This window comes from Protopterus annectens, chromosome 2.part2 (genome assembly GCF_019279795.1).
Source record: "Protopterus annectens isolate FY-2018-M chromosome 2.part2, PAN1.0, whole genome shotgun sequence".
Taxonomy (NCBI): Eukaryota; Metazoa; Chordata; order Ceratodontiformes; family Protopteridae; genus Protopterus; species Protopterus annectens.
This window is the reverse complement of record NC_056730.1, coordinates 894,530,037-894,545,246: the sequence shown is the minus strand read 5'-3', so window position 1 is coordinate 894,545,246 and position 15,210 is coordinate 894,530,037. Positions and strand designations below refer to the sequence as shown.

Sequence of the window (15,210 nt, the reverse complement as noted above, 5' to 3'; positions counted from 1 at the left end):
GGGAGTCACTGAATTTCTTTTTTTCCTGTGTACTGGCTAAACCTGATTTTATAAGTGGTGGCAATTATGTTCAAAAGTTATTAAACTTGGAAAGTAGATTTATATTGAATTTTGGCACACTTGCCCCTAGGGGCATGAATTTAGAAATGAATTTGAGTATATAAAAATTGAATGTATGGAAATGTAATATGTCATGGTTCTTTAAAAATATTTTCTTAAAAAAAGTTAATTGATTAATTATGTAATTGATGCTTTTATAAAAAGTACTGCTGTATGTTGTGAATTCATTCCTGTGAAGGCTTGTATAGCCGAGGTACCAGAAGACATTAAATTTCAGCAGCTTGCAGCTCCAGTGTGTGGTTGTTCCTTTTTGATACTGCTTCTATGGTTTTGGAATATGTCATTCCAAGGGGAGCCAGTATCTGTCTGCTTGGGATGACATGACTAACAGACCTCGATGCTTTGCCAGAGATGGCCTGCATCTGTTACCCCTGGGCTTCTGGATACTGGCCAAGGCTCTTGCCATCCCTATAGTGCCTTTTTTAACCTGTGTTCCAAAGACCAAATTACCACCATAACAGCTACAAACAAATGCAATCTGAGGGTCATGCTGCTCAATACTAGAAGTCTAAATCTCAAAATGCACTCGCTCAAAGCACTCCTTAAAATGGAGAACATTGACATTTGTGCTGTAAAAGAGAACTGGTTCAAAGCAGCAGAAAGCACCCCTGCACTACCAGGCTATAACTCATTCCACACCTTTTGGCCCCAGAACTTGGACCGAAGCTCTAAAGGCGTTAGTGTTTCCATATTCATAAAGGATGCACACACCTCCAGACTGCTAGCCCAACATAATGCATCAGAGATACTTCAGGTGCAGCTAACATTGGGTAAGACAGCAATTCAGGTCATAGCCTGCTATAGGTCCCCAACCATGTCCCAAGGCTCACACTCCACATTCCTAAGCACCCTAGAGAATATTACGGTCCAACCTAACACTCTCATACTGAGTGACTTGCTACCCCTCCATTAACAGGGAAAACTACTCATGTACCAATATACTTGCCCAACATTTCCTGGAATTCATTAATTCCAATGCCCTGGACCAGCTCGTTCTTACCCCCACTAGAGTTAGCAACATCCTTGACCTGCTCATTACTAACATGGGCGACCATTGCTCTACACCAATAGTCACCTCCTCCCTGGTTAGATCAGATCTGACCACAAACTAATCACCTTGAAAATCTACATCCCCCCCCCACCACCACCACCACCACCGCAAAGGTAACCACCATGAAAAACTTATCCAAAGCTAACTTTGGGCTCCTAAAAATAGAGGTGGCTAACTTCATGGCACCCATGCAAATGGAGAATAGTTGCATGAATGCTGAATCAAATACCAATGCATTGTACGAACACGTTCACAAATGCATGGATCTCACCATACCCAATAGAACCAAGATGCTGTCCTCCAAAAAAAGGAAGCAAATCTGGTGGTTCCCTGCCATAAACAAACTCTACAACAGAAGGAAGAAACTGATGCAGAATAAGGTGAAGTCTCAAGACTGGAAAAACTCCCTTATCAGCCTCAGTAAAAAGTTGAGATCCCTCATCAAATCCTCTAAAGCTAGCTATGAAAACAGAATTGCAGCAGATAATAAAGACAACCACAATGCCTTCTATAGTTATGTAAAGAATCTCCATGGCAATACCCAGATTTGCTCTGAGCTACTGCACAATGGTACCTCCTATACCGAGCCAACAGATATTGCCAATATACTGGCAGACATATTCAGTGCCAACTTTACCCCCCCAAAGGACCAATCACAATACCAGTAGATTGCCAGGCACCCGGTATTACTGCTTCACAGGTTAAAACAGCACTATCCAAGGCCAAGAATACAGCTTTTATGGGACCTGACAATATCCCTGGCTGTGTTTTACATGATTTACCGAGTGAACTGGCACCACAACTGTGTGCCCTGTTCAATCACAGCCTCACCTCAGGCTTTGTCCCTACCAAGTGGTGCACTGCTACAGTCATCCCTCTCCACAAAGGAAGAGCGACTACAGACCCTGGGAACTATTGCCCCATTAGCCTGACGAGTCTGATATGCAAAGCTATGGAACGCATCATCATGGACCTAATAAACAAGGATATAGGGAATCTCCAAACTTTGGATCCCACATAGTTTGGTTTTGTGAAGGGTAGAGCATGCCTGCTCAACCTAGTTGACTTCTTTGAGTCAGTCACCAGAGCTGTGGATGAAGGCAAGGTGGTTCATACACCCTACCTTGATCTGGCCAATGCCTTTGATACCATTCCACACTCAGGAATCATAGACAAACTCACTAAGCTAGGCATCAACCCCTGTATCTCTAGGTGGGTTGCAAACTGGCTCACAGATAGAACCCACAGTGTGAAAGTAGCTGACTCCAAGTCAGACTGCTGACCAGTCATGAGTGGAGTCCCATAGGGTTCGGTCCTGGGTCCTCTCCTGTTTGGTATCTACTTCTCTGAAGTCCAGGCCAACACAAAGGGACTTTTGCTGACAAAGTTCACAGACAATTGCAAGTTGGGAGCTATTATTAACTCCCCAAGTGATGTTGACATCCTGCAGAAAGGCCTCACTGAGATCAACCACTGGTATCAGAACCATGGCCTTAAGCTCAATGCCAAAAAATGTGTCGTCAAATCCTTTGGGAAAAACTCGGTACCCATGAATTACCACATTGATGGTAGTCCACTGAACACAGAAAGTGTTATAAGACATCTGGGAACACAGGTTGACAGCAACCACTCTTTTGATCACCACATTGTCACTGTGGTCAGAAAGTCCTTCTATGTGTCACATCTCATTACTAAGGGTTTTGCATCCAGGAAGAAAGAGGTTATTGTCTCCCTCTACTCTTCCCTCATTAGGCCAGTCATTGAGTACAGTACCCCATTTGGCATGTATCTCACTAGACATCTGCAACAACTGGAGAGGCTGCAAAAGTACCTCACAAAGATAATTCTGGGCCTTAAACAGTTGTCCTATATGGAGAGACTCAAAAAACTCCAACTGTTGTCTGTCTCATATTGCCTACTTAGAGGCGATCTCTGCTTGACTTACAAAGCCATGTCTGACCCAGCTCTGTTAGAAATGCTACATCTAAAGAAATCCCAATCCCTCACACCACACGCTCCAGAGACATCAACCTCATTACCACAATCAGTAGAACATGCTGGAGGGACAGGTTCATAACCCAGAGACTGCCCATGCTATGGAATAGACTTTCCATAAATGTCAAACAGAGCACCTCACTGGCCCTCTGCAAGAGAAATCTTGATGAGTGGATGGGAAATAGAAAATTCACCCCGGGGATCACTCCAGTGGCTCTACTCAACAGAGGCACTGTGAACTAATGTCGGGTGGCACGATGCCAGTGTAATCCTATGGGCTAGGCTTGTAAAGGCTCCAGGGCCATTAGCGTAGTACACACCTATGAACCTATGAACCTATAGTAGAAAGGGTGGAAGGTTGTAAAGTTTTTTTTTTTTTCCTATTTTTTTGTATTGCTTATGCTGTACTTTTGTGTTATTGTACATTGTAGACAGTACACGTATGTTAAAAGAATATGTAAATATATGAAAGTGTAAATATGTGAAGAATGTAAATATGTATGTAGTGATCATATGAAAACGTAAATGTGTGTGTGTGTGTGTGTGTGTGTGTGTGTGTGTGTGTGTGTGTGTGTGTGTGTGTGTGTAAACATATATGGATTCACTTTATAATCTCGAAATATATTGAGACTATAAAGCCGAAAAACCAAAACACTGACACCCCATAACCGTGAAAGTCAAAACAGTGAACGTAAACACACCATACACCATGCAAGACATACACCAACCTCCCTACATTACAACAAACAAACAAAACGCACACAAACACAACAAAAAAATAAATAAACCTACCGTACATTTAAGCAGGGGGCTGCACCCCCCCCACACCCCCGCTACTTATATTTTAACTTTGAGGTCACACAAAACAGAAAAAGACAGTAAACTCACCACTACACACTCTACAGTCTCCTCGTGCACACACATCACAAATGTACAGACACCACCACTTTCAAAAATTACACACTCATACTCATACCTACCTACCCTAACCCACACCTACAACTTCCGAACACACTCACATACACTCAAATCCCTACCCAAAACCCTTAAAAAGATATTCACATACCTGAATCTCCAACCATATCCACATAGCAAACCATAAATCAGGCACACAGTACATCCCATGTCACGTAGTGCACCACCATAACCGCAAATTCGACATTTCCGGATTCGCAGTTATGGGGTTTTGCTGTTTCGGAAGTTCAGCTTTATAGTCTTGAAATACTGAAATTTGATATTTCAGTATTTCGAGATTATAAAGTGAATCTATATATATATATATATATATATATATATATATATATATATATATATACACAGAACCCCTTACACTTTTATTGATAAATTCTGTTGGATGTTTTACGTCCACCTACACTACCACCAACTCAAGCAAATTCGACCTCAGTTTACCGTCTTGTCAGAAGGACGATGCACCCAGTGAAAAATGTGTACTAAAATTTAGATTTATATATTTTAGTACTAAAATTCATGTTATTGTGTCTCACGACCTACTATTACCATATTAAATAAGGCTCTTACAATTGGGTCATGAAAACTATTGTACACATTTATTAACCTTCCTCAAAGATGTCAGTAACAGACAGAGTTTAACTTTAAATACAGACATCTTCTCTTGTAATCAAGATCCTTAATTAATACAAATTTTTGCTAAATTTTCTCTGTGCGTGTTCTAATATGTGTAATTGTCCTTGATTATACATGCAGATCACATTATTATATTCTAAAGTGGGTCTTATTTAAGATTTAAATACTGTAATAAAGCAGGTCATATTTCTTGCTGTGAGGGATCTTAAAACATAACCCATTTTTGTCCTAGCTTCGGTGACTGACTTAGGTGATCCGTGAAAGATAAGTTACAGGTAATTACAATACCTGAATCTCTTATACTCGTCTACTTCCACAAGTGGAGCTAATTTTATAAAGATACGATTCTTATATCATGTGTTTTGTGTTTTATTTATTTTTATTTTTTATTTGACATTTGTTTATTGGGAAATTCTGTCTGGGATAATATCCCATTTTCTGCAGTGGTCCAGGGAGAAAAGCTCCATATTGACATAATATATAAAGTTATTATAAAACCTAATACTGAAGAACAATATATTCACTAAGGAAAAATTCAGCTTCAGTTCATACAGTGAAGACAAATGCATATATACTTTTTTTCTATTTTCTAGAGGTTGTATCATTTCCTTGACATTCCCACATGTCCTTTTGATATTTTTTCTTCAGACTTTTGCAGTTAGCCTAATGCTCATGTCCTTGTATGCCCTCCAGAATACATACTGACTCAGTGTGTGTGCACTGACCAGGATGTTACCTCTTTTTCTATTGTAGTCTGTCTACCTGAGGATACGCTGCAGCATTCTTTGCTGCTGCCACTGTCCTCCTAGAAGTCCAGTCTAAGAATAATCGACACTCTTCAGACCCTTTCTGTCCCTATTGCCTTTAATTTCCATTACACCCCCATGGTGCTTTGTGCCAGTGTTGTTGTGGCCCAAGTGTAGTGCCACGCATATGCCTGAACTGACCCTCGACAGCTGTATTTCTGAGCATGGGATCTTTGTTGCCAAATCTTCCCTGGGACTCTTCCCCTGTATCTGCCACTTTTATATCTACTTTGTATCATTAATGAAGAATTCAGTTCTGTTCTCTGTTCTTTCAGATATATCTGAGGCAAATACACTAAAGAGTAGTGGACCAAGGATTGACCCCTGTGGCACTTCTGCTTTCCAAGAAATCATCCCTCTCACCATAAATTTCTGTATCTTAACCTTTAACCACACAACAGAATTGTTGTTGGTCTTGGTGCTTCACCCAGCTTCCTATGTAGGATTGAGTCAAAGGCTTAGGTGAAGTCAGGGTAGACCATGTCTGTCTGTAATACTTTGTCGAGGTAATTTTTAACAAACTCATAAAGTTGGATCAAGTTTGATTGACAGCTCCTTTTGGCTGTGAACCTGTTTTGGTTGTTCTGCTGAAGTTCATTGTCTTCTAAGAAAGCTACCAGCTAGTTCAAGGTCAAGAATATGACTGATATTATTCTGTCTGTTGCACCCTACTAAATATTGATGTCATTAACAGGTCTGAAAGAAGTATTAACCTGCATGTAATGCCTCTGATTGTTAGTGATCTCTTCTGTTATAGTGCGCTGTCTGTTAGAAGACCCAAATCTCAGCCATTTGTTCCAGAGCAGCTAATGCTCTTCTAAAGCTTAGTGTCTTGCTGTCCTTGAATTGACCCCCACTGACTCTGGATGATAAGCATGTTTCAGTCTTTTCCAGAAGGGTTCATGATGAGCATCTCATGCTTCATAATTTCAACCTGCAAACTATCTAGGGCTGTCTCCTGCCACTTTGTGAATTCACATGCTTATTGTCCAGGGTTTCCACCTGAATTAATGTCTAGCACTTATAGCAAAGGATATCCCTTTCTGGGCTCCTAAACTCATATCTTAATTTAAATAATTTCTTTATTTATACTAATAATGTTTGGCCCCTTTCCCCACCATGACCTTGAAATCAGAATTCTGTTGGCATTTTCATTGTTCTATTCTCCTAACATCCCAGCACGTCATGGAAGGAGCAAAAGGTAAGGACTGCAGCTTCCATACTAGGTTAGGAGATTATATTGTTTCCTTGTTTATAACCAACTCCCTTTATAATCAGAATGCATGCAATGCCTGCATTACTAAGTCAGAGTCATGTGCACACTTCCACACACCCACTATGCAGTGCAAACCGTAGCAGGGTTGCATCTCCCTAGTCTATGTGCATGGAACTGTACTTTCTGGGTCATCTGTCAGTTGGCAGTCCTGTAGTGATAGTCTGCAATATTACCTGTCAGCACCAACCTTGGCCACTGGCTCCTGGCCGTCTGCTTTATTGCCCAGCTGACACATTGATCTGAGTTAATGTGGCTGCAGTCAGGATGCCATTCCTCTGTACAACAGAGCTAGTTCTGAAGTTCATTTTTTGTGCTTACTGTCCATGATCACCATTGTCTCCACCTCCAGAATTCATGTTCAGTGCTCATTCTACAGGGTAATTTCTACCTGTCTCCCAGATTTATATTCACTGTTTGTTTTCCAGGTCATCCCCCCTTGCTTCCAGGATCCATGCTGAGCGGTTATCTTTGATTAGTAGTTATTTCTCCTATGCTTGGTTGTGGCTAATAAGGGTGTGCAAGGGTCAAATCCTCGTCCTGTCATTAGTAAGCACTGAAATACACCTGCATATGGCAAAATTGCAGGTCTAGGGCAGTGTTTAGAAGACCCTAATGCTTGGCACTGTTTTGTGTGTTTAATGCCACATATTAATACTGTTACATTGCTTGTGCGTATGTAAGCGACTGTGTACAGAACAGTTGCTGTAAGACCAACAACGGTAACAGAATATAAAGGTTGCAGCTTCAAGAAAACGGTGGCGAGACTGATACAGCTTTTGCATGTCAAGCTGTGTAAAACAGTTGTGTTGAGCAAAGAATGTAATGGGTACATGAGGCTAATAATGGTAGATATTCTTCGGGCTCTGTGATGATTTAAGGCACTTAGTTATGGAGGTATGTTACAAAATTGTGGCTAAAGCGTTGAATATTTATGGAGATAAGCATGTAGTAATTTGAAGAGGGTATTAATTAGACCATCTAGAACTATACATTATGCAGTCAAAATTATATCTGTGCTTGCATGTTTGCTTTTCCTTCATTCATTTTCTGATAGTTATTTTCTCATTTCAAGGTTGCAGGAGAACCAAAGCATGTCCCAATAAATAAGACTGTAAGACAGTTCAGTGATGCGAATAGCAGTTCTGGGAGACCCAGTCTTGTTTTGGGGGAATACAAAAAGCTCCAGAAATACTGTGTACTTAAACATAATTATTCAGTATTCATTTAATTTGACAACACTCTTAATGTGAAAGGATAATAGCTAATGAGCGTGTGTACTTGTTATAAAGCAACAGTAAAGGGATAAAGTACTACGGCAAATCAAGATTATTTCATGTGTGTCTGTTTTGCAATTGGCAATTGATGTGTTTCTGGAAAGGGCAGCCCAAAACTACCTTTTGATGTCTAGGGGTTGTTTGGTGGCTTTTATGAAGTTTAGGAGTATATAATGTCAAGTTTGAGAAGCTGTGTCAAAAGGCTTGAAACCAGTCCTAGACAGAATTCCAGAGTACCATGGGCAACATAGACACACACACACACACACACACACACACACACACACACACACACACACACACACACACACATATACACACACACACACACACACAAAACCCATCAGGTTATTTGGAGAACTGACATTTTACCTCTCAGCATGTCAAGGAATGGGGCAGGAAGCTGCAGATCCTGGCAACAACAAAAAAAAACCTTCCTGTCACAGGGAGGGTATGTAAAGTCTGCAAAGAAGGCACCCAGGCTAGAACTGCAACTGAGAACCAAACACTGTGACGCAACTATTTTCTGAATAATATGAATTCCGTCACCTAACAGTCTGTGACAGTTTCATGACAGTGTTTTTATTAATGCATGCAAAAAAGTTATAGCTCTTTGAGAAAATGTTCATTCTGTTATGTGCAATGTTTACATCATTCACTGAGGTGTTTCATTGAAGACTTTACAAAACCAAACCCAGCTTACCTACTTACCTACTTGTGAAAAAAGCTGAAAGCTGGCTGCTTGTCCGTGTTTACATCAGAAGGGTTCTTCACTTTTATGTTCGTTTTTTCTGTTTTTATTTCATCATGTTGTTTTAAAGCTGTTAATTACAACAATGCCACTTTTTTACACCAAAAAGCTCTATATTCATATATTGTGTGGACTCACATGGTAAAAGCCTGTTATTGAAGCTGTTGTTTTGAAGCTGTTACTCAGATGAAATACTAATACCTGTGGTGCAACGCTCTTCCAATATTTACAATGTTTACATATGTCTGACCTGAACTGAAAATAGTACTGCTTTTATTTTTTAAATAGCATCGTCCAGAGGTTATGAATTATTAAATCCTGATAAGAAACAGTGATAAAAAAGCTATTTTATTTATTTATTTAACATTTTCTTGCCAGGATAGTCTGACTGGACGACAAATGTCCGTTTTCAGTGGAGTCCTGGGGAGAAAAGCTCCATAAGTTTACAGAGCAAAGAAAAATTTACAGAAGAGACATTACAGAGTAGTAGCATGCAGACTGTAGACTTTACAGCTGTTAGTATACAAGAAGAGGATATTCCCCCTTTTGGTTGACAATACAAGTGTACAAAATATATAATGAGAGTAGATAAGAACCTGGTAGAGTATTGCAAGATATTTTACAACTGAATAAGAGTATATAAATGTTTAAGTTTCCCATATATATTTTTATTTATTTATTTATTTCTAGTCTAGCTGGATATATGTCCATTTTCAGTAGAGCATATACATTCAAGCAAATATACATGTTAGAGTATACATACATATATATGCATACACATATATATACATACATACACACTTATAGATATATATATATATATACACACACACACACACACACACACATATATATATATATATATATATATATATGTATATAAATATATAGGTTCATAAGTTCATAGGCAGGTACTAGGCTATCAGCCCAAGGGCCTATGTAAGCCTAGCCAGCATAGTACCATAGCTTACGCCACCCAAGAAAGTTATTTTAAGTGATCCCTGGGGTGTATTTCCTATTTCCCATCCACTCACCAAGATTTTTCTTGAAGAGTGCTAATGAAGAACTTTGCTTGACATAGATGGGTAGCTTGTTCCAGAGTATAGGAATTCTCTGGGACAGGAATCTATCCCTCCAGTGTGTCCTGTTTATTGTGGTGACAAGGTTTAGGTCCCTAGAGCATGTAGCTTGGAGGGATTGGGATTTCTTTAGGTGTAGCATGTCCAACATCTCAGGGTTTGACATAGCTTTATATGTTAGGCAGAGATCACCTCGGAGTAGGTGATATGCTACGGAGTAAAGCTGTAGTTTTTTGAGGCGGTCAGTGTACGGCATTTGTTTGAGGCCAGTAATCCTCTTTGTGAGGTACTTCTGTGGCCTTTCCAGCTGCTGCAGATGTCTTGTGAGGTACATTCCAAAAGGGGCATTGTACTCTATAATGGGTCTAACGAGTGACGAGTAGAGGGGAACAATGACCTCTTTTTTCCTGGATAAGAACCCTTTTATGATGAGGTGTGCCACATAGAAGGACTTCCTGAATACTGTGGCTATGTGACTATCAAAGGAGAGACTACTGTCCACCTGGGCCTCAAGGTCACTTATCACGCATTCAGTGTTAAGTAGATTGCTGCCTATGTAGTTCATGGGTACAGAGTTTTTACCAAAGGGGATGACACTGCACTTTTTGGCATTGAGCTTGAGGCCATGGCTCTGACACCAGGCATCTGTCACACACACACACACACACACACACACACACACACACACACACACACACACACACACACACAAATTACTGCTCACACATGGATAGGTATAGTTAGATGGTGTTGTTTGTGTTGTTCAGGACAGATGGGGTGTAGAAATAGTAAGTGGATGAGGCTTCAGGGGGTCAATTACAGTTGCATAGATGGTTGGTGAAGAGGTACGTTTTAAGTAGGCATTTGAAGGTGGGTGTGGAGTTTTGTAGTCTGGGGTCGAGGGAAGATTGTTCCATATTTTTGCTATTTCATGGGCAAATAGTGATATATATTTTATTGTTTAAGTTCATAGGTTATTACTAGGCTAACTGCCTTTGTAGGCCATTTTAAGCCTAGACATTTACTCCATCTGAGAATCAAACCCTGCAGCTTGTATCTGTAAGGTAAACAATTTAACTGTTATGCACTTTCTCAAATGTTTTTTTCCCTTGAATAATAGTCCCTGTAAATGCACCATTGTTTATCTTAGCATGAAGTCAAATTCCAGAAATTAAACAGATCCCTTTTATACTTAGGTTCACAACTGTGTCATAGAAGCTAACCAGTTCACCAAGACTTACAAAACCAAAGACAGGATTTCTTGTGATCATTTTTATTATATGCACAGACCTGTGGCAAAGTTACTGATTTTAGGTTCTTAAGAGTCATAATGAACTGATAATCTAAGATTTAAAGTGTTTATTCTCTGGGCTTAGTGGTCATACAGGTTTTATTGATAATGAATATTAATTTGACATTTCCATTTATATTCATCCAAACGTTGTTGATTACTAGGAAGTTAATGAATTAATGTAAAGCCTAAAAACACAAGATGTCAGTGCAGTAAAGCACATGCCATTCTTGGCTGGGTTTAATAATTTATTCCTAGGTGTCACTTTCATAACTGTTGTGGATTAATAGTTCATTGGGCTTTCCCAGAACCATTCTTCCATTTTCTGAGGTTCTGTTCTGATGTTATGAATAACCTTCAATTTTCAAGCCTACATAGCTGCCCCTGTGGCTCAGATATGGAGAGTTTCCATATTGACATTGAGCCAAAATTGATTTGGCAACCTGGGGGGCTAGGGGACATCTTGGAAGTTAGGGGACTGGCTAGTGAGGACTAAGAAGCTGGAGGCTAGCAGCAGGCTGCAAACCGTAAGGCCTGAATAAGAACAATGTGAGAGTGACTCAGAATGCTCATCGTATAGAAGAATGACCTGAGAGAAGTGGGCCACACAGCATCCACTGCTAACTGTGTGCTTGGTGCAGAATGTGGAGGACTTAGGGCATAAGAGTTAAACTCTTACAAATTACAACAGTTTGATGCTTGTGAATATCTGTCCACTACTCACGTAAATGTATTGGAAGAGGAAAAGGAAAATAGAGTTAAAAAATGTGACACGTACATTATTGCTTTGATAGCTTATGTTGCAAAACCTTGCACTTCCTTTTTTTTCGGTGCGTTACTCACATTCTGTAGACTAAAATATTCTACTTTGCTGCATTGGTACTGTCATAGAGGTGTCAGCATTGATTTCTGGTGAGCATGTTTGCAATGTCCTACAGTCAGAGCTTTCTAGGTATGTTTTTATTGATTTTTGCAACTCGTTTTTTCAAGAAAGTCCTCAAAAAATCCTATACAGTTTAAGTAAGGGCTTTAATCTGCGTCAGTAGGTTTCCTGTAACATTTAATAATCCATAGTTATGCAAAGTTAATTCCTTATTATAGTAATTCATGTACTTGTTAGAAATGGAGTGCATTTTGTCTTGAATTATGTAGATGGTTCTTTGATTTAATTTAGACTGCTTTATATTTAATTTCCAAAAAACATCTCAAAAACATGAAAGCCTTGATAGCTTTATCCATCCTCTCCAAAAAGGTATGTGATTAAATTAACTTTTGTGCAGATCCCTTTTAGTAAAGTCTGGATATGTATTACAGGTGCCTTGTCTGGAGCTAGAGAGAGCTGGGAATATGACTCAGGCGCTCGAGATCTGCAGAGCCCTGACTTACAAAGCCACCCCACACTGCAGAAACTAGTGGAGTATGGAGGAAGACCCCAGAATCAGCAAGCCCTTCTTCAAAAGCTACTGATGCAGACTACAGCACTGACCAGCTCAGTCAGTGGCAGCTACATGGACCTAGCAAATACTGTAAGTAGAGTTTATTGTCATGCACTTGAAATGCATTACTATAACATTTTTGTATCCCGCATTGAGTAAGAAATAATCGATAGAATTTATGATTAGCTCATTCCACTCCTTATCAAATAGCTGATTTGTTTCTCTCTAGTTAGTGTTTAACAGACCCTACTTTCTAGTTACAGCCCATTAAAGGCTCATCAGCTGTCTTTTGAAAGGCATCAACTTTGGTATATTTATCACTTCAGTTGACCAAATAAAGACCTTCAGTTTTAAATGATGCCAACATTAACCTTATAAATGTTTTATTAGTTCGGTACACTTTTCATTGTCTAGTGGGAGAGCTATTCTTACCTCCCATCAGGTTAGCTGATTCATATATTCTCACTATAGTCCTGCCCTTTTCTTTATCAACTTCAGTAACCTACTGACTATAATATTCATCTGCTTGCTGGGAGCATGGAGTCATGTGACAATAAAAAGTAGAAATGTGATCGTAGCTGGATAAATGTCATAACATCACATGCCGTTTGTGTGATAATGCGTACTGTGTGCTTTTATATTTAATTAAAAATGAGCAGGGCACAGGTTAAAGCCACTAACGTATTGGTTTGTTATACAGAGAAAGTAGGGACTGCAATGGCTCAGGTGTCTTGCCCCACACCCACCCCATGTGAGATCTGTCCACAAAACGTGATACTTACATTGCTGCATCTGATTGGTTATTAAGCTTGCCATTTCATTTCTCTTCCATTTTTTCTGGTTAGTTATGACAGTCTGTCTTCTGTGGCCTTTGAGTTGGTGTTCCAACTACAAATTACATTTCAGTACAGAGGAGAAGAAGAAGTTACTCTGCTGTTGTGACACCTACAGTTGTGTTTCAGTGTATTTGTTAGAAGCATACAGCACAGTTCTATATTAGTTTCACAGTTGCTGTAGTACATATTGCTATCCAGCACCAATTCTAATTATGTCAGGGTTAAGAGCAAGAAAAAAGTCTGCTTAACATGTTTGCAGAGAGCACCAAAATATACCTTTGGTCATTCGATCTTCCATGATTCCTTTGTGAATGTAATTTGTTTAAGTCTAAATCCCCAGGATTTATGGCTGGGCAGTTACCTTGCCTTCTGTCGTCTCCGTGTGTTCATTCATAGCAGGGAGCTGTAAGCAGCACTAACTAATCTGATCTCTTTAACGCCATAGTACACTTTGGAAAAAGTGAATTATAAAGCAGAGTTAGCAACTGGCAGTGCCACATATGCTGTCCTTCAAGCTAGGGCTTTTTCCCAGGCTGCACCTCACCCAGACATGGCTATGTTCTGTTGTAAGGCTATGTAAACTATGAGGCTTGGTTTTCAAAGGACGTATTTGCCCTTGACTCTAACACAACCCTCATTTGTAGCCAGCCTGCTTATCCAGCCAGGAAATTGCTCCAGTTTCTGGCCTCCACCATGACTTGAGAAGTGATCTGCCTTTACCACAGTGGTCCCCTCCTCGAGATTGCTTCAGTCCCTGACCTCCACAAGAACTTTAGAAGCTATCTGCCTTTACCGTGGGGATCCCCTCCCAGAGAAGAGGCATATACCCATTCTTCCTGCCACTCCATTGGCTAGGTCACTAATTAAGCCCAGGGTGCCTCAACTGTAGTAATGCCATAGTGCCACTCCATTGACAAAGTCACTAATTGAGCCCAGGCTGCCCCAACTGTAGTAATGCCATAGTGCCTTTTATCTAGCTCTATAAAAGTTAATTTTAATTTTTTTCCTGCAGTATATTGTATATTGAGTCAACAGTGTCTGGTTAAAAGCCTTGTTGTATTCCTGGGGCCATGCTTTGTTCACCGTCTTCAGACTAATCCCATTCATTTGCTTAACCCAGCCTTCATAGAAGCGCCTACTGTAATGTTCTTTTTTCATATCTGGTTAATGTATAACAGTCATCCTTTACTTTCTTAACTCTTTCTTCCTTTATGTTATTCTTTCTTAAAAATGTGATGGCTTCTCTATATCTCTCCCATCCCACCTACTCAGATCTCTGCCTGACAAGTTTCAGGCTTCTTGTACTCTTGTCATAATTTCATCTATGTCCACCAAATCATGCTTTTTTATTCTCTAAAAGTTGTGCACAAACACACTTTCCTGTCTTTCAATCTCTTATTATCATCACTTTGAATATAATACAAAGTGTCTTATTTTGGTCATAGATAAAGTGGACATTGAAAATGCATAGACAGACTGATGGGCAGAACATGGATGGTGTGAATTATGGAGGCTTTGCTGGTTAACAGCCTGTCATTACCCAGCTTGCTTTGTTTTGCCATGTTCACCAGTGTGGATATATTCCTTCAGTGTAACTATCCCCATTCCTCATGATAGACTGCATTTATTACTTAAAGTTATTCTAGAAACTCTGAGAGAGACCTGGTTATAGTTTAGTGTGCCTCTCAAA

The 15,210-nt window shown here is 39.8% G+C and overlaps 1 protein-coding gene across 1 annotated transcript in view; it reads left to right on the top strand.

Annotated features, from left to right (window-relative positions):
* Positions 1–12,843, top strand: part of LOC122795990 — a 570,744-nt gene extending 557,901 nt beyond the window's left edge. The window contains exon 3 of the mRNA XM_044064471.1: positions 12,563–12,843. Within this exon, the coding sequence (XP_043920406.1) occupies positions 12,563–12,843 (281 nt within the window). The remainder of the gene's footprint in view (positions 1–12,562) is intronic.
* Positions 12,844–15,210: the final 2,367 nt, after the last annotated feature.